Source organism: Dendrobates tinctorius, unplaced genomic scaffold (genome assembly GCF_039654945.1).
Source record: "Dendrobates tinctorius isolate UK_male_01 unplaced genomic scaffold, ASM3965494v1 ptg000028l, whole genome shotgun sequence".
NCBI lineage: Eukaryota > Metazoa > Chordata > Amphibia > Anura > Dendrobatidae > Dendrobates > Dendrobates tinctorius.
The window spans coordinates 176,241-202,469 of NW_027361696.1; the positions used below are offsets into that span (position 1 = coordinate 176,241).

Consider the following 26,229-nt stretch of genomic DNA (forward strand, 5'->3'; position numbering starts at 1 on the left):
TGATTTCCTTCAAGCGGCTCAATCTAGCTACACCCAAAGTTTTTCAGGCTCGCGGCGACTCTATACTTTCCCCAAAATGCACCGGAAATATGCAAATTATCTTCACCGAACTTCATTTCCTGGTTTAACAATTTCCTTCAAACAAATCTGTGTCAAAATATTGCAGTGTGCGCTGGATTATTCCTTAATTTGGACTAAACTTGGACATTCTAGACTTTGAGTGTGTGAAATAAATCAGATGTCGTACGGAGCCGCAGTCCAGCATCCAATTGCTATGGACGCATTGGCAAACTTTGGCCACTCCCCAATCCAAACCCATTTACCATTTCTATCTCTCCTGACAGGAGGAGTTTTCAGAGGGGCACTGGCAGTGAGAGACATTCAGCAGACTCCAGAGACTGCAGGGCACTGACACAAATCCAGGACTGTCTGTTGTATCCGGGGGCTGTCCGCTGTATCCGAGGGCTGTCCGCTGTATCCGGGGGGCTATGTCTGCTGTATCCGGGGGGCTATGTCTGCTGTATCCGGGGGGATATCCACTGTGCTGTATCTGGGGGCTATGTCTGCTGTATCTGGGGGCTATGTCTGCTGTATCTGGGGGCTATGTCTGCTGTATCTGGGGGCTGTCCACTCTGCTGTATCTGGGGGCTGTCCACTCTGCTGTATCTGGGGGCTGTCCACTCTGCTGTATACGGGGGCTGTCCACTCTGCTGTATACGGGGGCTGTCCACTCTGCTGTATACGGGGGCTATGTCTGCTGTATCTGGGGGCTGTCCACTCTGCTGTATCTGGGGGCTGTCTGCTGTATACGGGGGATATCCACTCTGCTGTATCTGGGGGCTATGTCTGCTGTATCTGGGGGCTATGTCTGCTGTATCTGGGGGCTATGTCTGCTGTATCTGGGGGCTGTCCACTCTGCTGTATCTGGGGGCTGTCTGCTGTATACGGGGGATATCCACTCTGCTGTATCTGGGGGCTGTCTGCTGTATACGGGGGATATCCACTCTGCTGTATCTGGGGGCTATGTCTGCTGTATCTGGGGGCTATGTCTGCTGTGCTGTATCATGGGGCTATGTCTGCTGTATCCAGGGGCTGTCCGCTGTATTCGGGGGCTATGTCTGTTGTATCATGGGGCTGTCCGCTGTATCCGGGGGCTATGTCTGCTGTATCCGGGGGCTGTCTGCTGTTTCCGGGGGATATCTGCTGTTTCCGGGGGATATCTGCTGTGCTGTATCCAGGGGCTGTCCGCTGTATCCGGGGGATATCTGCTGTGCTGTATCCGGGGGATATCTGCTGTGCTGTATCCAGGGGCTATGTCTGCTGTATCCGGGGGCTATGTGCTGCGCTGTGTCCTGGGGCTATGTCTGCTGTATTCGGGGGCTGTCCGCTGTATCCGGGGAATATCTGCTGTGCTGTATCCGGGGGGCTATGTCCGCTGTATCCGGGGGGGCTATGTCTGCTGTATCCGGGGGATATCCACTGTGCTGTATCCGGGGGATATCTGCTGTGCTGTATCCGGGGGCTATGTGCTGCGCTGTGTCCGGGGGCTGTCCGCTGTATTCGGGGAATATCTGCTGTGCTGTATCCGGGGGCTGTCCACTGTATGCGGGGGGCTATGTCTGCTGTATGCGGGGGGCTATGTCTGCTGTATCCGGGGGATTTCCACTGTGCTGTATCCGGGGGCTGTCCGCTGTATCTGGGGGACATTCACTGTGCTGTATCCGGGGGGCTATGTCTGCTGTATCCGGGGGATATCCACTGTGCTGTATCCGTGGGCTGTTCGCTGTATCCGGGGGCTATGTCCACTGTATCCGGGGGGCTATGTCCGCTGTATTCGGGGTCTATGGTTGCTGTATCCGGGGGCTGTCTGCTGTATCCGGGGGCTATGTCTGCTGTATCCGGGGGATATCCACTGTGCTGTATCCGGGGGCTGTCTGCTGTATCCGGGGGATATCCACTGTGCTGTATCCGGGGGCTGTCTGCTGTATCCGGGGGATATCCACTGTGCTGTATCCGGGGGGCTGTCCGCTGTATCCAGGGGCTATGTCTGCTGTATCCTGGGGCTGTCCCCTGTATCTGGGGGATATCCACTGTGCTATGCTTGCTGTATCCGGGGGCTATGTCTGCTGTATCCGGGGGCTGTCTGCTGTATCCGGGGGCTGTCTGCTGTATCCGGGGGCTGTCTGCTGTATCCGGGATCAGGGCCGCATCATCCATGAACCAAGTTGAGAAGTGAGCTCAGGAGGCACTCAGAAGGGGGCGGCAGCGCGGCGCCGCCCCCTGCAGTCAGATAAGTGCTATGCAACAGAGGCACAGGGAGAATTAGAACTCCCAGTCCCAGCCATGGGCGCACTACCCACCGTGGGGCAGCTGCCCCCCCTAGAAGCAGGGGCGCACAGTGAAAGAAGTAGGACTTTGAGAGCGGCCAGGTGGCCACCCACAGCTGACAGGGGGCGGGCGGGACACTGCAGAGCAGGCTGAGATCCCTGGCGTTGCTATGGCACCCAGCAGCGCGCTGGAGTTCAGACAGGGTTCAGAGGCTGTCATGTCCAGCGTGCTATGTAAACACGCCTCTGAACGCTGTCTGAAGCCTCCAGGTGACTGTGTGAAGCGAGAGAGCTGAGAGCAGGACAGGGGACCTTCGGGCACCTAGAGAGAGACCCCCACACCGTCCCTGAGGACCATGTTCAACTGGAGCTCCTGGAGAAGACATTCTAGCAGAGCTGTGTGAGTACTAACTACTACCTTGCTGCTGCAGAACATCTTCCAAGGGTCACTATGGTTAGCTCCAAACTATGCATCTAGTGAATCTATGATATCCTGGGATTTGTAGTCCACAGGCACTTTTATTCTTCCCTAGTAATCCAGCTTTATATGCTGGGACTTCTAGCTCTCCAGCAGCTACAGTTTATTACTCTTTACCTAAAACCTGCTGGGGATTATAGTCCCACAACAGTAACTTGTAGACTGCTACAAATTGTTACCTTGCGATGCTGCTGCAGAACATCTTGGCAAGGTTGCACTTTATGAGGTTTGTAACCTGTGTCTAGTTGACAAGTTTTTTATGACATGCTGGTAAATGTAGATGAGTGGCTGCTGCAGAACATCTTGGCCACATGTAGTGTTTGATGTACTGGGACTTGTAGTCCCATAGAAGTTGAACAATTACAGTTTGTAGATAGAAATGATGCAGTAATTTACCAAGTAGGACTATAAATAAGGGTATGTGCACACGTAGTTTTTTGGGTGTACGGATTTTGGAGAGAAAACCGCAGGTAAATCCGCAGGATAAAAGTCCTGCGGTTTATCTGCGGTTTTGCTCTGCGGTTTTACACCTCATAATGGATGAGGTGTAAAACTGCAGTGTTTCTGCACCAAACAATTGACCTGCTGCGGATTGTAAACCGCAGCAAAACCGCGTGGAAAAATCCGCAGCATGTGCACAGCGTTTTTTTTCCACTGAAAATAAAGGTACTGTACAATGCAGCAGAATCTGCTGTGTTTCCGCAGAGCCAAAACCGCTGCGGAAATGCAGCAGATTTCACTACGTGTGCACATACCCTTAGGCCTGGCCTCAACTCAACCTGATGATTCAGTGTGTGTTTTGTAAAGGTGGAAGCTGCTGCAGAACATCTTGGCCAATATTGACATATTCAGCAAATATTCCCATAAGTTGAAGAGGTTGTAGGTAAAGTTTTGGACTATTAGGACTATGCTCCATGTCCTCTGCTTAGTGATATGGTTTGGTTTGCAGGTGCAAGCTGCTGCAGAACATCTTGTGGCTATTTCTGAACTAAATCCTAATTTGTGATGCTAGATTTGATCAATAATCAACACATTAATGGGATTGTGAAAAGTTCTGCTTTGTTAGCGCCCTCTTGTCTATGGGGCTGTGTCTGGTATTGCAGTTCAGTCATATATCTCTCTTTTAGACTGTGTGCCCACGTTGCCTTTTTTAAGCGTTTCCGCAGCGCTTTTAGAAAAGCGTTTCACACTGCGCACACGTTTCCGCATACATTCAATTGTATAGCAAAAACACATAGGAAAATGCTTAACAAACAAAAGCATCAAAAGCGCTTCATAAAACACATGGGTTTTCCTGGGAGGAGGGTGTGCGTTTCTGCTCAGGAATATTCTGCATGGAAAACTCTACGTGGGCACATAGCCTTAATGTAGAGTGACTATTTGGGGATTTAAGGGGGTCCTAAAGTTGGTCCCCCCCCCCCCCCCCCCGCACCACAGCTAATGAGTTTTATATTAATATTTACTAAGAAATTGTCATATAAAATATGTACATTGTTTTGAATAACATTTATATACCTTTCACGTCCATTACATTAAAGAAGGTGACATTGACTGTGACACAAACGGCCAAAAATTGCTCTAGGCTGCTGCTACTCCATTGACTGGGTCGCATTATGACCCACAAGGTAACTGTGACAATCAAGTTTAAAAAAAAATCCAACTGGTTCTGATTCTTTGTGGCGGTACCTAGCAGGTCACAATGAGACACCATTCACCTGCATTATAGAAGCCGCTGTTTCATGGCCAAAGTCGACATATAGCCCCAGCTTAATGAAAAATGACTATTTTCACATCATGTGCGGAATATAGAGTGTAGTGTATGGTGTATACAGGTCATACACATTGTGTGCGGTATATAGACTGGAGTGTATGGTGTATACAGGTCATACACATCGTGTGCGGTATATAGACTGGAGTGTATGGTGTATACAGGTCATACACATCGTGTGCGGTATATAGACTGGAGTGTATGGTGTATACAGGTCATACACATTGTGTGCGGTATATAGACTGGAGTGTATGGTGTATACTGGTCATACACATTGTGTGCGGTATATAGACTGGAGTGTATGGTGTATACAGGTCATACACATTGTGTGCGGTATATAGACTGGAGTGTATGGTGTATACAGGTCATACACATCGTGTGCGGTATATAGACTGGAGTGTATGGTGTATACAGGTCATACACATCGTGTGCGGTATATAGACTGGAGTGTATGGTGTATACAGGTCATACACATCGTGTGCGGTATATAGACTGGAGTGTATGGTGTATACAGGTCATACACATCGTGTGCGGTATATAGAGTGTAGTGTATGGTGTATACTGGTCATACACATCGTGTGCGGTATATAGACTGGAGTGTATGGTGTATACTGGTCATACACATCGTGTGCGGTATATAGACTGGAGTGTATGGTGTATACAGGTCATACACATCGTGTGCGGTATATAGACTGGAGTGTATGGTGTATACAGGTCATACACATTGTGTGCGGTATATAGACTGGAGTGTATGGTGTATACTGGTCATACACATTGTGTGCGGTATATAGACTGGAGTGTATGGTGTATACTGGTCATACACATTGTGTGCGGTATATAGACTGGAGTGTATGGTGTATACTGGTCATACACATTGTGTGCGGTATATAGACTGGAGTGTATGGTGTATACTGGTCATACACATTGTGTGCGGTATATAGACTGGAGTGTATGGTGTATACTGGTCATACACATTGTGTGCGGTATATAGACTGGAGTGTATGGTGTATACTGGTCATACACATTGTGTGCGGTATATAGACTGGAGTGTATGGTGTATACTGGTCATACACATTGTGTGCGGTATATAGACTGGAGTGTATGGTGTATACTGGTCATACACATTGTGTGCGGTATATAGACTGGAGTGTATGGTGTATACTGGTCATACACATTGTGTGCGGTATATAGACTGGAGTGTATGGTGTATACAGGTCATACACATCGTGTGCGGTATATAGACTGGAGTGTATGGTGTATACAGGTCATACACATCGTGTGTGGTATATAGACCCCTCTTCTGGATTCTTCTGTGTGGTTCTTGTATGTGCGGTGATGGCGCTGATATCCTTGTGTTCAGACATCTTTTCTCTATTTCTCTAAATTAAAATGTCCACTATTGTATAAATTTTACAGGATAGACATGAATCTGTATGAACCAAATTAATTACTACCGATTTTAAAAATTTACTAGGGGGGGGGCCGTTGTGCAGTTCGCCTCCGGCGGCAGAGAGGCTAGGTTCACCCCTGTCCGGGACAGCTGGGACTAGAGATGAGCAGATGTTTCCCGAGACTCTGGTCCAGGTCAGTGCTATTTGGCGGCTGAACGGGAGGCCGCGAATCTCTAACCTTCCAGGGTCCCCGGCGGCTTTTGATCCCCCAGAGCCACTGTGACGTCATCTGTGCGTCCGGCTCATCTCTAGTTGTGGATTATTTTTTCATTCAGAGCCGCCAGAACTTTCTCTTCTTTATGTAGCGTCACTTTATGACATCCGGCGGTTGTAAGGCCGTGTTCACATGGTGCAGAACATGCAAAACAGAAGCCGCGGAGACACCATCACATGTTTCTCAACGCAAGCAATGACCAGCCAGGTCTTTCCCCAGGAAGGAACAACCACGGGAAGGGCAGTCTCCAATGAAGGAAACCACCTATGCCAAAACATGGTATCCATCCACAGACAGCTGTTTCGGGGTATTGCCCCTCATCAGTGTGGAGTAGGAAACTGGCTGGCAGGAGCAATGCCTAGTAAAAGACTGTGAAAAATGAGGATGAATGAACTCATGGAGATCAACATCCAACACTGCGGAGACACCATCACGTGTTTCTCAACGCAGTGATTCTAGAGCACTGCCCCCATCCCTTATGGGAAATATGCAAAACATGCAAAACAGAAGCCGCGGAGACACCATCACATGTTTCTCAACGCAAGCAATGACCAGCCAGGTCTTTCCCCGGGAAGGAACAACCACGAGAAGGGCAGTCTCCAATGAAGGAAACCACCTATGCCAAAACATGGTATCCATCCACAGACAGCTGTTTCGGGGTATTGCCCCTCATCAGTGTGGAGTAGGAAACTGGCTGGCAGGAGCAATGCCTAGTAAAAGACTGTGAAAAATGAGGATGAATGAACTCATGGAGATCAACATCCAACACTGCGGAGACACCATCACGTGTTTCTCAACGCAGTGATTCTAGAGCACTGCCCCATCCCTTATGGGAAATATGCAAAACATGCAAAACAGAAGCCGCGGAGACACCATCACATGTTTCTCAACGCAAGCAATGACCAGCCAGGTCTTTCCCCGGGAAGGAACAACCACGGGAAGGGCAGTCTCCAATGAAGGAAACCACCTATGCCAAAACATGGTATCCATCCACAGACAGGGTATGACCACATATTGGACTACGAACATGGACTGAGTATAACCACAGACAGCGGTATGACCACAGGTGGGAGTATGACCATGGTGAGAGTATAACCATAGACAGGGGTATGACCACAGGTGGGAGTATGACCATGGTGAGAGTATAACCATAGACAGGGGTATGACCACAGGTGGGAGTACAGCAATGAGCAGAGTATAACCACGGACAGGGGTATGACCACTGGTGAGAGTACGACCATGAGCCCGTCTGATGCTGCCATACCTGCACTGACGCCACTATGTCACAGTGTATCAGCGATGCCCGGCACTGTGCTGTCCTACTGATGATCCCTGTGACGGGAGTATTCTCCAGAGCAAGGAGGGACAACAGGCCTGGGAACGATCCAACAGATTTATTGACCAGAAAACAGGAACAACACGAAGGTAATTTGCAGAGTCCCAAAATAAGTCCACAGGAAACTGATTCGGGGGCACCTCCCGACAATCCTTGTGCCAGATCACAAAACCATAGTCCTTTAAGAGTCCCAGAAATCCACCACGATCACACAGAGGCCGAGGCTTCTCAGACAGCCTCGTCCTTCTCTTTCAGCATCCAACTCACATCTGCTGGGTCACACATAAGTCCATTGTCTTGGGCTCCTGGGATCAGCCCAAGTGTAGGGGAGTAGAAGTTCCCACCTCCTAGTCAATGGTTTGGTCCATCGCAGGGCTCCGAGGTGTCTACAAGGATGTGTATTGTGAGTCCTCCCCCTGCTGAGGAGAACAATGGTGATTCCCCTAGCTGTGTTGACCCAAGCCTGAATTCAATTATGGTCTAGATACACAAGTCTTGTGGAAAGGAGACAGGTTACTTACATAATTACATTATAGTCCCAGAGACACAGGCAATGGGGAAAGGAAACATATTGTTAGAGGTATACACAAGACATTGCAATGTATTGGGGAAAAATACATATCATGACAAGCCCGTCTGATGCTGCCATACCTGCACTGACGCCACTATGTCACAGTGTATCAGCGATGCCCGACACTGTGCTGTCCTACTGATGAGCCCGTCTGATGCTGCCATACCTGCACTGACGCCACTATGTCACAGTGTATCAGCGATGCCCGACACTGTGCTGTCCTACTGATGAGCCCGTCTGATGCTGCCATACCTGCACTGACACCACTATGTCACAGTGTATCAGCGATGCCTGGCACTGTGCTGTCCTACTGATGAGCCCGTCTGATGCTGCCATACCTGCACTGACACCACTATGTCACAGTGTATCAGCGATGCCCGACACTGTGCTGTCCTACTGATGAGCCCGTCTGATGCTGCCATACCTGCACTGACGCCACTATGTCACAGTGTATCAGCGATGCCCGACACTGTGCTGTCCTACTGATGAGCCCGTCTGATGCTGCCATACCTGCACTGACACCACTATGTCACAGTGTATCAGCGATGCCTGGCACTGTGCTGTCCTACTGATGAGCCCGTCTGATGCTGCCATACCTGCACTGACACCACTATGTCACAGTGTATCAGCGATGCTCGGCACTGTGCTGTCCTACTGATGAGCCCGTCTGATGCTGCCATACCTGCACTGACAACACTATGTCACAGTGTATCAGCGATGCCCGGCACTGTGCTGTCCTACTGATGAGCCCGTCTGATGCTGCCATACCTGCACTGACGCCACTATGTCAGTGTATCAGCGATGCCTGGCACTGTGCTGTCCTACTGATAAGCCCGTCTGATGCTGCCATACCTGCACTGACGCCACTATGTCACAGTGTATCAGCGATGCTCGGCACTGTGCTGTCCTACTGATGAGCCCGTCTGATGCTGCCATACCTGCACTGACGCCACTATATCACAGTGTATCAGCGATGCCCGACACTGTGCTGTCCTACTGATGAGCCCGTCTGATGCTGCCATACCTGCACTGACGCCACTATGTCACAGTGTATCAGCGATGCCCGGCACTGTGCTGTCCTACTGATGAGCCCGTCTGATGCTGCCATACCTGCACTGACGCCACTATGTCAAAGTGTATCGGCGATGCCATACCTGCACTGACGCCACTATGTGTGATATATAAAATAATAGAAATAACGCTGTATGAGTTGCTGCCCCCTCAAAAGCTGATGGGGGGGGGGGTTGGTGACAAGACTCAGACCCTCAATGACAGAACATTATTGTAAATCATGGAGATTTGATCCTGAATAACTGAGTAACGTTCTTTTCACTGAGGACTGGAGGAATAGGGCTGCTCTATTCCACCTCAGCTTCATAGACCCCCGTGGTCAGCACAGCCGGACCCTCATGGTAAGTCTGAACGCGATGGGCGGTCCATGCAGAAGCCAGATCACATGAAGCTTCATCTGTGTGTTCATTAGACACAATGCACACAATGCGTTTCAGCCGCGGCCAAGCTCTTCATCAGACAAAAGTATAGGTTACTACAGAGATGACGGGACGCTGAGTAATGTCGAGAGTCTCCACACATGGTCCAGACCCCACATAAAGCCAGAGTGTGCAGCGTACAGTGCAGTGGCACTGCAGCGCCTCACTGGGCTGAGCATTATTACCATACACGAGCTATCCAGCCAAAGCAGGGCGGCGCTGATCGCTGAAGTGGCCACGGCTGGGCGGCGATGACGGATGAAGCGGCACTGCTCCTCTACGCCCCTGCACGGATTTCTGAGGCCTGTTTCATACTTCAGTCTTTTGGCGTCAGTCAAAATCCGTTGTCTTGACGAAACAACGGATCCGTCAAAAATAGTGAAAAACGGATGCAGCGGATGTTTTTTCGACGGATCCGTCTAGCCGATCTTCCGAAAAAATGGATCCGTTTTAGCAGTGGCATCCGGTATTTTCATCTGTTTCTTCCGTTTTTTTGACGGATCTGTCGAAACTGCAGATTTTGGACTTTAAAGGAACACGATTGTGGAGAGAGAGATTTTTGGTGCCAGAAAGGCTTTTCGGGTTAAATTAAAGGAACAGAAAAGATGGACAGTGACGGATCCGTCGCCCATAGGCATCCATTCTAGCTGATGACGGACGGCGACGTTCCTAGGCCTGTTTCACACTTCCGTTTTTTGACGTCAGTCAAAATCCGCCAATTTTCGAAAAAAACGGATGGGGACAGATCCGTTTTTTTCCCCCCCTAGACTTACATTAGCGGCGGATCTTGACTGACGGTCGTCCGTTACACCCGTTTTTTGACGGATACGTCAAAATTTTAGCGTCTCCCGGGCAGATGAGACAGACTCTGCAAGGTTTTTTTTCCTTGACGGTCCGCTATTTTGAAGTACGCATGCCCGGAAGCTTCTCTCTCTCCCCTCCTTCCAGGCCGCGGTCACTTTAAATTTACGGATCCTTTTTTTTACTTTTGGCGGATGTCAGGCTGGTTTCACACTTGCGTTTTTTTCGCGGTATTTTAGCGCTAAATAGCGCATGCGTTTTTTTCCCCTATACTTTGCATGGGATGCGCTTATGTGCGCATACACATGCGTTTGTACGCGTTTTACCGCGCATGCGTTTTTTTGCGGTATGCGCTCGGGCGCACAAAATGCATCCTGTTGCATTTTTTGGTGCGTCCGACTTGCCTCAAAAAAACACATGCGCGCGCAATGCGTTTTTTTACAGCAAGACACCCATTATGGTCTATGGGTGCGCATATGTGCGCATTGGCATGCTTATGTATGCGTTTTTTTGCACATGCGTTTTTTTTTGTTAACCATGGAATTTAGGGGTTTGGGTTAGAGTTAGGGTTAGTTAAGGGGGTTTAGGGTTAGGGTTAGGTTTAGGGTCAGGGTTAGGGTTAGGTTTAGGGTCAGGGTTAGGGTTAGTTAGGGTTTAGGGTTTGGGTTAGGGTTAAGTATGGTTTGGTTTAGGGTTAGGTTTAGGGTCAGGGTTAGTTAGGGTTTAGGGTTTGGGTTAGGGTTAAGTATGGTTTGGTTAAGGGTTAGGGTCAGGGTCAGGGTTAGGTTTAGGGTTAGGGTTAGGTTTAGGGTCAGGGTTAGGGTTAAGTATAGTTTGGTTAAGGGTTAGGGTCAGGGTTAGGTTTAGGGTCAGGGTTAGGGTTTAGGGTTTGGGTTAGGGTTAAGTATGGTTTGGTTAAGGGTTAGGGTCAGGGTTAGGGTTAGTAAAGTCATGGTTTGGGTTAGTGTGAGGGGCCACCTAATGTTTGGAAAAAACGCAAACGCGGTAAAAACGCACTAAAAACGCATACAAACGCATAAAAACGCTGCGTTTTTTTCATTCATGCTCATAAAAATGCTTGAAAAAAACGCAGCAGTTGTATGCTTTTGTATGCGTTTTTTCAATGCGTTTTTTTGCGGGAAAAACGCGCTGCAAAAAAAAGCAAGTGTGAAACCAGCCTCAGCTGACCGCCGACAACTGAAATGTGAAACAGGCACTAGGGACTTTTTTGGCCGATGGACACCTAATTTCCGACGGATCCGTGCCACGACGGACGAAACGGAAGGCCATCCGTCACCATCCGTCACTACTACAAGTCTATGGGGAAAAAAACGGATCCACCAGGTAAATCCGTTGGATCTGTTTTTTTCAGCTAATGACGGATTTCGACTGACGCCAGAAAACTGAAGTGTGAAACAGGCCGGAGCAGCTTCAGCCTGTTTCACACATCAGTTTTTTGAAATCCGTCAAAATCCGCCGTTGTGCAAAAAAAACAGATCCGCCATTTTGCTTGGCAGATCCCGTTTTTTTGCGGATCCACCAAAATTTTGGCATCCGCCGACATGCCTGAACGGAGCATGTAACGTTTTTTCGGCGGCCGGATCCGCATTTGACATTGCACGTGCCCGGAGGATTTGCCTTTCTCGGAAATTTAACCCTAAACTGTGTTCTGGCGGAGAAAAAATTCTCTCTCTCTCTTCCCCCCAGGCAGCGGTTCCTTTAAAATTCTTCCTTCGACGGATCCGTTAAAATAACGGTACGGTGGCAAACGTTGTCATCTGTCCAAGAACGGATCCGTTGTCCGCCATTTTAGCAGATTTTAACTGATGCAAAAAAACTGATGTGTGAAACAGGCTCTCCTGCAATCATTTCCCTGCACACACAGCAGGTGGCGCTGTCACACGTTTCATCGCTGTCATTACAGCACTGTGCAGCAGGTGGCGTTTAGAACTGGCTCTTACTGCGCATGCTCCCTCACCATAATGGCTCAACCCGGAGATAAGAGGAAGCGGGAAGATGAAGTGGAGAATGGCGGAGCCGGGGAGTCTTTGGCCTCCGCTGGAACAGAACATCCGCTCTCAGGGTTCAAGCTCCGGAGTGTCCTGAGAGAGTCGGCCAGGGACAAGACCATCTTCCTGCACGGACAGGTACCCTGGGGAAGGACGAGGGGGTTACGTTTTACCGCGGATTGCACCACTGCTGCGGAGAGCGGGGGTGTTCGGGCTGAACCATTGTCACCTGTGGGCACTGACACAATGTAACAGCGTTATTGCTGTACTGTAAGGCTGAGTTCACACGTTGCATTTTTTTCGCGTTTCCGCAGCGGTTTTAACCACGCGATTTTGCCGCGAAAACGCGAAAAATAAGCATCCCATGCATTCCTATGGGATTCCGCAATGCTGTGCTAATGCTGCGGTTTTTACCGCGGCGGAATCGCTTCGCGGTAAAAACCGCAGCATGCTCATTAATTTGCGGAATCGCGGCGATCCCGCACCCATAGGAATGCATTGTTCCGCTTACTTCTCGCATGTGGCTGTGCACACCATGCGGAAAGTAAGCAGAACAATTGCGGATGGTACCCACGGTCCGGAGGAGAGGAGACTGTCCTCCGGGCTTTGGGCACCATATCCCTGTAAAAAATAGAATTTAAAATAAAATAAAAAATATTGTTATTCTCACCCTCCGACGTCCCGCGCAGCCTTCCTGCTTCTCTTCACGCTCCGTTCCCAGTAATCCTTTGCGAAAATGCTCGCGATGGCGTCCGTTCTCGCGGGATCGCGAAGTCTCGCGGTCATTCGAGAGATGTCATCGCGAATTACCGCGAGACGTCGCGATCCCGCGAGAACTGACGTCATCGTGGGCATTTTCGCAAAGGATTACTGGGAACGGATGCGCGGGACGTCGGAAGGTAAGAATAACACCATTTTTTATTTTTTTTTTTACATTTTATCTTTTACTACTGATGCTGCATAGGCGGCCTCAGTAGTAAAAATTTGGTCACACTTGTCAAACACTATGTTTGACGAGTGTGACCAACCTGTCAATCAGTTCTCCAAGCGATGCTACAGATCGCTTGGAAAACACTAGCATTCTGCAAGCTAATTACGCTTGCAAAATGCTAGTTTTTCCGCGGGAAAATCGCGGGAATTTAAAATGCGATTTTCCCGCGGACTGGAATTCCGGAATTCTCGCGGTAATTTCCGCGAGAGTTCCGGTACGTGTGCACTTAGCCTAAGTGGTCGTTGTTGCTAGGTTACATGACATCTGCTCTGTGTTCCTATTGTTTTGCTATCTCATGCAGTCCATTGTTCCCTGTTATCTGCCACCTGTCATAATTGCTATTATTTCTTCATATTTTGCTCTTTTTTTTTTGTCTCCAGGTGAGTGATGAAGACGCTGTAGTCATCCTGGAGCGAGCGCCTTTCCAGGCGGATACCGTCTGTCGCCTCCTTGCCGATAACCCCACTCTGAGGCTGCAGCTGAAGAACGACATCTATGGAGTCTACCATCTGAGCCCGCCGCCCCAGCTGAACGGTCCGTGCTCGCTGCCAGGGAATGTGGGCACGATGCGATGGGGCTGTCGGGGGGGCGTGCGCAGATCACCCCCTCCTGACATGAGCGGTCATAGGGGGGGTGGGGGGGGTGGGCGTGAATCACCCCCTCCTGACATCAGCTGACAGGGGGGGGGGGGGGAGGCGGCGGATGACCCCCACCTGACATCATTGGACATGGGGGCTGGGGTATGTGGATAACCCCCCTCTGACATCAATGGACATGGGGGGAGGGGGGGGTGCGGATCACCTTCTGACATTAGTGGACTTGGGTGGGCTGTAGCGGCGCGGAGGGGGAGGGGGACTGAGGGTGCGTGGTTCACCCCCACTGACATCAATGGACATGGGTGGGCTGTGGCGGCGTGGATCACCCCCTCCTGACATTAGTGCACATGGGGGGCTGGGTGTGCGTGGATCACAAAATGGCAAAAAGTAAAGTGGGCGCAGGTGTGAAGTACAATATATGGAATATTGCATTAATTATAAAAGACCCAAACATTGCAGACAGGAGATAATAGACTTAAAAAAGCAGAGCAGCAAATATGTGAATATAGCAAAATTCTGAGATGCATAAAAATATGCAATTTGCAAAATGTGCTGTTCAAGCGCAGCTCATCCGTCTCCAATTATCTAATATTCGGAAGTGAAATACCCAGATTGAAATGTTGCACTGGAGTAATGTTCACTAAACTTATAATCAAGGTGCAAAATCTGCTATTGGTATAGCTGAGGTGAATATACCTAAAGATTTGGCGTAATTTTTTTTTTTTTTTGGGGTGGGTGGAGGGGACAAATATTTGCCTCTATTAGAAAGCTATAAAGCTTTGTTATACAGACATTGAACACCAGGTGGCGCCATGACATCACTGCAGAGACTGCAACTGTGTGGTGGAACTAAAAGTCCCAGCCACACGGGATAGTTAGGCCTCTTTCACACTTCAGTTTTTTTGCATCAGTTCAAATCCGCCAAAAACGGCAGACAAGTGGATCCGTTCTGAACTGATGTGAACGGATGGCACAGGATCCGTTTTCAGACGGATCCTGAAAATGAGGAAATTGAAAGGAAACGCTGGCCGGGAAGGAGAGAGAGAGAGAGATTTTAGGGTTAATTCTGTGTCTGGAGGATCCGCCGGAAAAAAAACGTTACAAGCTCCGTTAGGGAATCTTTGAGGATGGTGACGGACACTAAGATTCTGGCGGATCCTCAAAAAAACGGATGCAACGGACGACAATCAGTCAGGATCCGCCAATAATGAAAGTCAATGGGGAAAAAAACGGATCCGCAAAGAAAAATGGCGGATCCGTTTTTTTTCAAAATTGGCGGATCTTGACTGATTGTCAAAAATGGAAGTGTGAAAGAGGCCTAAGTAGGTGGCTCAAAAAATTGGAATGTTGCCGTTGTATCCTGGTCCATGGGATTATGTCCTGTGCAATGTCTGACGGTAATATGTGCGGTATAGAAAAGGCATTGTATGACGATGATGGTCACGGGGAGTAATTGATGTAGCAGGTGATGGCATGTGCAGGGTGGAGCATGCGCTGTGTGATGGCGGTGCGATGTGTAGAGGTAGACTGCGAGTGTGCTGTTTGATGGCAGTGCGCGTGGGGTGGAGCGTGCGCTGTGTGATGGCCTGGCGCGGTGGGTGGAGCGTGCGCTGTGATGGCCTGGCGTGGTGGGTGGAGCGTGCGCTGTGTGATGGCCTGGCGCGGTGGGTGGAGCGTGCGATGTGTGATGGCGGTGCGATGTGTAGAGGTAGACTGCGAGTGTGCTGTTTGATGGCAGTGCGCGTGGGGTGGAGCGTGCGCTGTGTGACGGCCTGGCGCGGTGGGTGGAGCGTGCGCTGTGTGACGGCCTGGCGCGGTGGGTGGAGCGTGCGCTGTGTGACGGCCTGGCGCAGTGGGTGGAGCACAGCGTGTGCTGGTGTGATGTGTGGGGTAGAGTGTGTGATGGCGGTGCATGAGGGGCGCAGCGTGTGCTGGTGCGATGTGTGGGGTAGAGAGTGCGATGGCGGTGCATGAGGGGCGCAGCGTGCGCTGTGTATATTATCATGTAATCGAGTTCTCCTCGTCTCTTGTTGTGCAGAAGTGAAAACCACCATCATCCGACCAGCGACCGAGAAACACATCAAGAAGTATCTGCGGCAGGAGCTTCACCTCATCGCAGAGACGGGCGAGGATTACAGGAGCATCACCCTCCCCTTCATCCAGTCTCAGAGCTTCAGCATCCAGGTGACTTCTGAGATAATCTCCCACTAAATAGCTAAATTTGAGTGCAGGAAAGCTGACGCCCTCCGTGGGGAGTGTTATTGCTCACACCCTGGTGTCGTTTGCTCACCAGTAGCACAAATCGTACCGCAGCCATGCTGGTAAAGTTGTCTGACAACTCCACTGAGAGCTGCAAACGTGCCAGAGTTGTCACCTGGCTGTAGTGGGAGCGCTGTTGCATTGATGTTTAGATGCTGGTGGTGAGGAGCGGTACTGCAGGTCACTGTCGCGATGCTCTGCAGAAGGTTACAAGTGGCCGTTCACGGCTCTGGGGCCCTGCACACCCCCTTCCCCTTGTACAGCGCTGACAACACAGAAACAATGGCCACTTCAGTTCCCTTTTTCAGATCAGGTGAAAACTCCCTTTTCCAGATGAAAGAAAGCGTCATTATCAGATAGTTAAAGAAGGATTTATAGGAAACCACCTGCAGTTCACAGCTGAGGGTTTGTTACAATGTATCCAGTTTGAGATTTGTAGCCTGTCTGTCCTCCAGACTGACACATTGTAACAACTAGAGTGCTGGTCTGCACTGGATGCATTGTGACAGACCCTCAGCTGTGAGAATCCTTGAATGAGGAGAGGCTTTAGATATAAACTCTGAATGTTTCTATTCAGTCAGGCCAGCAGAGATCTGGACACCAGTGAGATATTGGCCACAGATTGCAGACATCACCTGTTGTCTCATTTCAGTGGGTCTATAACATCCTGGAGAAGAAAGCGGAGGAGGATCGGATCGTCCATGAGAACCCGGATCCAGCGCTCGGCTTCGTCCTGTTACCTGACTTCAAGTGGAATCAGAAACAGGTCGGTGGTCTTCGGTTATTGGTGACTACCCTGGAATAGCACAGAGTTGTCAGTACCCCTCTTACTGTAGTCGCTGACTATTGATGGACCTGTATGACTTCCTCTGGTGTTCTGTGGCTTGGTCTGCTGCCATTATTAGGCCGGGTTCACACATGCGAGAAACACGGCCGAGTCTCGCATGTTAATACCCGGCACTGCCGCTGGCACTCGGGAGCGGAGCGTTCAGCTGCATGTATTTCTGTGCGGCCGCACACTCAGCTCAGGAGTGCTGGGTATTAACATGCGAGACTCTGCTATGTTTCTCACATGTGTGATCCCGGCCTTACTGTGTAGCTTGGCTTTATACACAGATTATGGTCTCCTTTGACGTGCTTGGAAATTTTCCATTTCTGCTGCTTGCATATATGTGTTGCGCACCTCCCCCTCCCCCCTTTCCCTGTGTCATCTGCTTACTATACACCTCTAGTGGGGCAGTGTGGAGGCAGCGGAGTCAGGAGCTCTCCTTCCACCTGTGCCCCCCCCATCCTAGAACAGGCAAATCTGTGCTGTTCATTGGATCTGTGCTATGGGAGCGATGTCCTTGCAGCCGCAAGTGGACGTAGACATTTGGCCACTGTCTTTACCCCTGTATATACACACTCCGCTTGGCTGAGCATACAATTCCAAAAACCACTTGCTCTTTATCTTCCTGCTCCTACTGATTTCAGGGGACATCTCCCCCAACCCCGGTCCACCATCCCCCAACCTCAACCCCTACCCTACCTCACATCGAAACCTTAATAATCTTACTAATATTATTTGCACTCCTTCATCTCCTTCTTTCAATTTTGCCCTTTGGAATCCACGGTCTGTATGCAACAAGCTTCCTTTCCTACACAATTACTTTCTGAAAAACTCTCTGAATCTGTTGGCCCTCACGGAAACCTGGATTCAGGATTCTGACACTGTCTCTCCTGCTGCCATTTCCCATGGTGGCTTACAATTCTCCCATTCCCCGAGACCGACAAACAGACCTGGTGGTGGAGTCGGCATACTCCTGTCCCCACAATGCACTTTCCAGGTCATCCCCCCCCCCAGTTCCATCACTCTCATTCCCTTCTTTTGAAGTCCACACCATCAGGCTCTTTCGTCCCCTCTCCCTCAGAGTAGCGGTCATATACCGGCCCCCAGGCTCACCCACCCACTTCCTGGACCATTTCTCTGCCTGGCTGCCGCACTTCATGTCCTCAGAACTACCAACCCTTATCCTGGGAGACTTCAACATCCCCATTAACAGCCCCACTTCCACATCTGCATCCCAGCTTCTATCACTAACCACTTCTCTAGGCCTCTCTCAGCTCTCAAGCTCTGAAACACACAAAGACGGTAACACCCTGGACCTGGTTTTCGCCCGGCTCTGCTCAATCTCCTACATAGATAACTCACCGCTTCCCCTCTCTGACCACAACATTCTCTCCTTTACACTCACAAATCCTCGCTCACCCCAGCACCCTCCTACCTACCATTCAGTCAGAAATCTACAAGCCATTAACCCTCATACACTTTCAGACTCCCTACACTCATCACTGTCCCCAATCTCTTCTTTGTCCTGTCCTGATCTGGTTGTACATCACTTCAATGACACTCTTAGAAGCACCCTTGACCAAGTAGCTCCCCTCACCCTCAGAACCTCCAAACACAGAGTGAAACAGCCCTGGCTCACATCGCAAACCCGATTTCTCCAGCGATGCTCTAGGTGTGCTGAACGCTTATGGAGGAAAACACGCACACCAGAAGACTTCATACACTTCAAATTTATGTTAAGGACATATAACTCTGCCCTTCACCTCGCCAAACAGACCTACTTCACCACCCTGATCTCCTCACTATCCAACAACCCCAAGAAACTTTTTGACACCTTTCACTCCCTCCTCAGGCCAAAAGCACAAGCCCCTATCACAGACATTTGCGCTGATGACCTTGCCTCCCACTTTATAGAGAAAATAGACAATATCCGTCAGGAAATCCGCTCCCAATCACCAAATTCAGTGACTCCCATCCCTCCCTGCATTCCCCCTGGCTCACTCTCCACATTCGTTCCCATCACAGAAGAAGAAGTCTCCAGGCTCCTCTCCTCTTCTCGTCCGACTACATGCACAACCGACCCCATTCCCTCACATCTCCTCCAGTCTCTCTCCCCAGTCGTCACAACTCACCTAACTACAATCTTTAATCTCTCCCTCTCCTCTGGCATTTTCCCCTCCTCCTTCAAACACTCTATCATTACTCCATTACTAAAGAAACCCACCCTCGACCCATCCTGCACAAACAACTACAGACCAGTCTCCAATCTCCCCTTCATCTCTAAACTCTTGGAGCGCCTGATATACTCACGCCTTACCCGTTACCTCTCCACTCACTCCCTCCTAGACCCTTCACAGTCCGGTTTCCGCCCCCTACATTCGACAGAAACTACACTCATCAAAGTGACCAATGACCTTCTGACAGCAAAACGTAATGGTGACCACTCTCTGCTCATTCTTCTCGACCTTTCTGCAGCTTTCGACACTGTTGACCATCCTCTCCTACTCTCTAGGCTCCAGTCACTAGGCATTAAGGACACTGCTCTTTCCTGGTTCTCCTCCTATCTTTCCGACCGCTCCTTCAGTGTTCTGTTTTCTGGCTCCACTTCATCTCCTCTTCCTCTCACTGTTGGGGTACCTCAGGGCTCAGTCCTTGGCCCCCTTCTCTTCTCTCTCTATACGGCCCCAATTGGACAGACCATCAGCAGATTTGGCTTTCAGTACCATCTTTATGCTGATGACACACAACTGTACACATCATCCCCTGACCTTACCTCCGCTGTACTACAGAACGCCACTGACTGTCTGTCTGCAGTCTCCAACATCATGTCTGCTCTCTATCTGAAACTCAACCTCTCCAAAACTGAACTTCTTCTGCTCCCACCATCTACTAACCTCCCTAAATCTGACATTTCCCTCTCTGTGGGTGGCACCATAATAACACCCCGACAGCAGGCACGCTGTCTGGGTGTTATGTTCGACTCCGATCTCTCCTTCACCTACCATATACAATCTCTTGCCCGCTCATGCCGCTTACACCTAAAGAACATCTCTAGAATCCGCCCTTTTCTCACCATGGAAACAACAAAAACTCTCACTGTCGCCCTGATCCACTCCCGCCTGGACTACTGTAATGCTCTATTAATTGGCCTCCCTCTCACTCGACTCTCCCCTCTCCAGTCTATCCTTAATGCAGCAGCCAGGGTTGTCCATCTGGCTAATCGTTACTCAGACGCGTCCGCTCTTCGCCAGTCGTTACACTGGCTGCCAATTCATTACAGGGTACAATTCAAAGTACTTGTTCTCACCCACAAAGCTCTCCACAGTGCGGCACCCCCTTACATCTCCTCCCTCATTTCTGTCTATCGGCCTAACCGACCGCTGCGCTCTGCAAATGACTTTCGACTAACCTCTGCCCTAATCCGTACCTCCCACTCCCGACTCCAAGACTTCTCCCGTGCTGCGCCAATCCTCTGGAATGCTCTACCCCAAGATATTAGGATCATCCACAATTTGCATAGTTTTAGGCGCTCGCTCAAAACGCATTTGTTCAGAGCGGCCTATCACATTCAGTAATCAAAGTCATGTTATGTTTGTGTGTGTGTGTAGCCCATTCACTATCTCCATCTAACCCCCACCCCCTGAAGATGGCTGGACCGTCATTGTAAATACAAACCTATGCTTTGTATCTCCCCCACCTCATTGTAGATTGTAAGCTCCACAAGCAGGGTCGTCTTATTTCGCTTTAATTATTGTATTGTTAACGTTGTTACTTATGACTGTTGTGTTTGAAACTGTTCAACTGTAAAGCGCTGCGGAATATGTTGGCGCTATATAAATAAAGATTAGTATTATTATTATTATTATTATTATTATATGTCCTCAGTAAGAGGAGGGGAGTGATTCGAGGCTGGGCTCCTCTGATGGAGATTTATCTCTTCAGGAACAGAAGGGTCGGACCTGTTGGAATCACTCTGCCCAATCCTTATCATCTGCTGTTATTTTCACTTTCTCTCCTCCGGCTTCTCTTTGACTACAGTAGCAGAGTATGAAATATACTCCGGGAATGTAAGGGTTAAGTGAGGCTCTCCCCACCCCGTCCAATAATGTTCTCCAGCTCTTGTGTGGGACTCATTGTCCCCCTGTGAATCCCCCGTCCTGGTGTCACTGGTGAGAGCCGCTCTGATCCCGGTGCTGCACACAATGATGCTGTGTCTGGTTGAGATCAAGGCTAAGGATTCCTGGGATTTTGTCACTGTGGAGCTGTCAGATGGGACACGGAGAGGGTGGAAAAAGGGAAACCATCATAGCGACAAGGGTGCACCCTGGATCAGGAGGCTGCCTGGTGTGATCCGCCATCATGAAGTCCTGATGACCACAGAACAGATATGACAAGAGTACAGCTGACACAGATGCAAAGCCCCAGCTGTACCAGGGAAGGAGCATCGCTGTATGATGGGGCTCATTCGATCATTGTTGTAAAGGTGGCCATAATGGTTGTCATTCAGCTTTACAATAAACAAATCACTGCCACTGACATCCTGCGCTCGGGATCTGTACGGTGATCCGCTAATTATCACTGACGTCCTGCATAGGGGATCTGTTGCTCATCCTTATCAGCGGTTGTGATGATCCAGTCTCTAATTGTTGTATGACATTCTGTGCCAAACGGTGAGCCACAGACGAAGTGTCCAGGAGCCATGGGTTGGGGAAGTGGTCATTACCTTCACACCGGAGTGGTGGCCATGGGGTGGAGGCACTGCTGGAGTGGCTGATACATCGATCATCAGCACCATATGGCTACCCACCCAGCTCCTGTATGATTGGGAAGGGACCTAAACGAGAGTAATTCGAAGATCCTGCGCCCTGTCCAAATCTGTGCTAGGGTCACCACGTCAGTGTGTGGTACTGACGTCTGATGTTGTCCCAGAGTTATTGAGGTCCGGGTCTGATTCCTGTCTATGGCTGCCCCTTGTCTTTCAGGTGGATGATCTGTACCTCATCGCCATCTGTCACCAGCGCGGCATCAAGTCCTTGCGAGACCTGAATGGGGATCATCTGCCGCTGCTGAAGAACATCCTGCAGGAGGGGCAGGTGAGGACACCGGGGGGGGGGGGCTGCTGGATTTTAAAGGGACAGAGATTATATGAAAATTTGCAGTAGAGCTAAAAATTTATGGAGGTGCAAATAATTGCATCAATTGCTGACATTTTAACGTTCGTCATTCTTCATAAATCTCCCTATATACGTTTTCAAGGTGGCTTATTTTTTTTCATTTTCTGGTTATAGAAGCCATCATGTCCTGGTCCTGCTCACACACCTGCGTATCTGTTACAGTTGCATGTAGTTGATGCATTTCTTTTCTCCCTGGGATCAAAGTCAAAATTTTGCTTTTCTTAAAGTGCCCCTGTCAGCTGGATTGTGCTCAGTAACTACAGACACTGTCAGGTCAGCGCTGTTATACTGATTACAATGATACCTGGAGATAAAATTTGCCTTGTGGTTGTTGTTTAATCTTTATTTTCAGTTTTGTGTTAACAAACAGGGTGGGCTGTGGGGGGGTCTTCATGTGACGCTCTGATTAGTTATACATGTGTATGGCCTCTGACAGGTCACTTATCTCTCACTGACCTGCCCCCTAGTTTACATAATGAATGCCTGTAAATACTGAAGAAAAAAACCCTCTGCAGGCGGCGCTGGCCGTGGCCTCTGCTCTGCAGCATAATCACATGTTTAGTGTCCTATAATCACTGTTCTTCAACAAACACTTTACTGTTGAGATGCGACAACACCAAATGTATTTATTATTTCTAATTTTGTAAGTCCTTCATTTTTGGGTGTCACTGAACCTTTAATATTATATATATATATATATATATATATATATATATATATAATTAGTTGTGGCCAAAAGTATTGACACCCCTGCAATTCTGTCAGATAATACTCAGTTTCTTCCTGAAAATGACTGCAAACACAAATTCTTTGTTATTATCTTCATTTAATTTGTCTTAAATGAAAAAACACAAAAAGAATTGTCCTAAAGCCAAATTGGATATAATTCCACATCAAACATAAAAAGAGGGTGGACAAAAGTATTGGCACTGTTCGAAAAATCATGTGATGCTTCTCTAATTTGTGTAATTAACAGCACCTGTAACTTACCTGTGGCACCTAACAGGTGTTGGCAATAACTAAATCACACTTGCAGCCAGTTGACATGGATTAAAGTTGACTCAACCTGTGTCCTTGTGTGTACCACATTGAGCATGGAGAAAAGAAAGACCAAAGAACTGTCTGAGGACTTGAGAAACCAAATTGTGAGGAAGCATGAGCAATCTCAAGGCTACAAGTCCATCTCCAAAGACCTGAATGTTCCTGTGTCTACCGTGCGCAGTGTCATCAAGAAGTTTAAAGCCCATGGCACTGTGGCTAACCTCCCTAGATGTGGATGGAAGAGAAAAATTGACAAGAGATTTCAACGCAAGATTGTGCAGATGTTGGATAAAGAACCTCGACTAACATCCAAACAAGTTCAAGCTGCCCTGCAGTCCGAGGGTACAACAGTGTCAACCCGTACTATCCGTCGGCGTCTGAATGAAAAGGGACTGTATGGTAGGAGACCCAGGAAGACCCCCACTTCTTACCCCGAGACATAAAAAAGCCAGGCTGGAGTTTGCCAAAACTTACCTGAAAAAGCCTAAAACGTTTTGGAAGAATGTTCTCTGGTCAGATGAGACAAAAGTAGAGCTTTTTGGGCAAAGGCATCAACATAGAGTTTACAGGAGAAAAAAAGAGGCATTAAAAGAAAAGAACACGGTCCCTACAGTCAAACATGGCAGAGGTTCCCTGATGTTTTGGGGTTGCTTTGCTGCCTCTGGCACTGGACTGCTTGTACGTGTGCATGGCATTATGAAGTCTGAAGACTACCAACAAATTTTGCAGCATAATGTAGGGCCTAGTGTGAGAAAGCTGGGTCTCCCTCAGAGGTCATGGGTCTTCCAGCAGAACAATGACCCAAAACACACTTCAAAAAGCACTAGAAAATGGTTTGAGAGAAAGCACTGGAGACTTCTAAGGTGGCCAGCAATGAGTCCAGACCTGAATCCCATAGAACACCTGTGGAGAGATCTAAAAATGGCAGTTTGGAGAAGGCACCCTTCTAATATCAGGGACCTGGAGCAGTTTGCCAAAGAAGAATGGTCTAAAATTCCAGCAGAATATTGTAAGAAACCCATTGATGGTTACCGGAAGCAGTTGGTCGCAGTTATTTTGGCTAAAGGTTGTGCAACCAAGTACTAGGCTGAGGGTGCCAATACTTTTGTCTGGCCCATTTTTGGAGTTTTGTGTGAAATGATCAATGTTTTGCTTTTTGCTTCATTCTTTTTTGTGTTTTTTCATTTAAGACAAATTAAATGAAGATAATAATACCAAAGAATTTGTGATTGCAATCATTTTCAGGAAGGAACTGAGTATTATCTGACACAATTGCAGGGGTGTCAATATTTCTGGCCACAACTGTGTGTGTGTATGTATGTGTGTGTATATATATATATATATATATATATATATATATATATATATAAATTTATTTTTTTTTACTTCTCTTTGGGATCTTGGCCCTGTGTTTGCATGTATTCCATACTGCAGTGCCCGTTGTGTGATGGGCGGGCTGTGGTTGAGTTTCCCATGATGGCCACCCAGCTGCTATATTATCCCATCATCTCCCCACAAATCTCATTGCGGCTCTTAAATAGTTAATGGCAGTGAGCTGCATTTACGGGCATTTGTCTATCCAGTGGTTTCTTCTGGGTACAACGCAGTTGAAAATGTACATCACAGGTTGTTAAAGGGTTAAAAAGTATTCATACCCCACAGGTAAAGGGTTGTCCAAGTTTGTTTTGTTTTTCTTACTTTTTGCCCGGTTCTGTCTTAGGCGGCCATTTTGGCACGGTACGGCGTCGAGGGTCACCAGCTGCGGATCTATCTGCATTACCAGCCTTCGTATTACCATCTGCACGTACATTTCGTGGCGCTGGGCCACGAGGCGCCAGGTATCACGGTGGAGCGCGCTCATCTGCTGAGTGATGTCATCCAGAACCTAGAGCTGGACGCGCAGTACTACAGCACCCGCACCCTGACCTACGCCCTGCGGGTGGACGAGCCTCTGCTGCAGAGGTTCAGAGACGCCGGGAGGTGCTGACACCGAGACTTCTGCATTTTTACTTTGTCTAGGTATCATTTTTTTTTTTTTTTTTTTTTTTTTATCTGCTACTGATCTTGTTCTGATTACTTCAGTGATGACGACATCGGTCCCGACCGCTGGTTTGTACTGTGGTCAATGTTTGTATTTTGGGTTTTTTTCACTTTTTTTATTTATTTATTTTTTTTTTATATTAAAGGATTTTTTTTTCTCTGTTGTAAGGTCATAGTAGCATAGTTAGTAAGGCCGAAAAAAGACATTAGTTCAGCCTATAAAATTCTGTCAGAATAAATCCCCAGATCTACGTCCTTCTAAAGAACCTAATAACTGTAAGATACAATATTCTTACGCTCCAGGAAGACATCTAGGCCTCTCTTGAACCCCTTGACTGAGTTCGCCATCACCACCTCCTCAAGCAGAGAATTCCAGATTTTCACTGCCCTAACAGTAAAGAATCCTCTTCTATGTTGGTGGAAAAACCTTTTCTCCTCCAGACGCAGAGAATGCCCATCACCTTCCTTGGTATAAACAGATCCTCGGAGAGATATTTGTATTGTCCCCTTATATATTTATAAATGGTTATTAGATCGCCCCTCAGTCGTCTTTTTTCTAGACTAATCCTAATTTTGCTAATTTCTCTGAGTATTGGAGTTCCGCCATCCCCTTTATTAATTTTGTTGCCCTCCTTTGTACCCGTTCTAGTTCCATTATATCGTTCCTGAGCACCGGTGCCCAAAACTGTACACAGTACTCCATGTGCGATCTAACCAGAGATTTGTACAGGGGCAGTATAATGCTCTCATGTGTATCCAGACTTCTTTTAATGCAGCCCATGATCCTGTTTGCCTTGGCAGCCGCTGCCTGGCACTGGCTGCTCCAGGTAAGTTTATCATTAACTAGGATCCCC

General features: G+C 48.6%; 1 protein-coding gene across 1 annotated transcript; it reads left to right on the plus strand.

The window, feature by feature from the left end:
• Positions 1-12,376: 12,376 nt before the first annotated feature.
• Positions 12,377-25,914, plus strand: DCPS (decapping enzyme, scavenger). Its single transcript, XM_073569959.1, has 6 exons — positions 12,377-12,583; positions 13,817-13,970; positions 16,071-16,216; positions 16,944-17,057; positions 22,103-22,213; positions 25,056-25,914. Exons 1-6 carry the CDS (start codon positions 12,419-12,421, stop codon positions 25,320-25,322), a joined length of 957 nt encoding a protein of 318 aa, XP_073426060.1. The 5' UTR covers positions 12,377-12,418; the 3' UTR covers positions 25,323-25,914.
• Positions 25,915-26,229: the final 315 nt, after the last annotated feature.

Excerpts from the sequence above, each read along its gene's own strand:
- DCPS (XM_073569959.1), top strand. The coding sequence starts at position 12,419 with ATGGCTCAACCCGGAGATAAGAGGAAGCGGGAAGATGAAGTGGAGAAT. Across the intron at positions 16,217-16,943 it reads CTCAGAGCTTCAGCATCCAG|TGGGTCTATAACATCCTGGA; the intron begins GTGACTTCTGAG and ends GTCTCATTTCAG. Across the intron at positions 22,214-25,055 it reads ACATCCTGCAGGAGGGGCAG|GCGGCCATTTTGGCACGGTA; the intron begins GTGAGGACACCG and ends GTTCTGTCTTAG.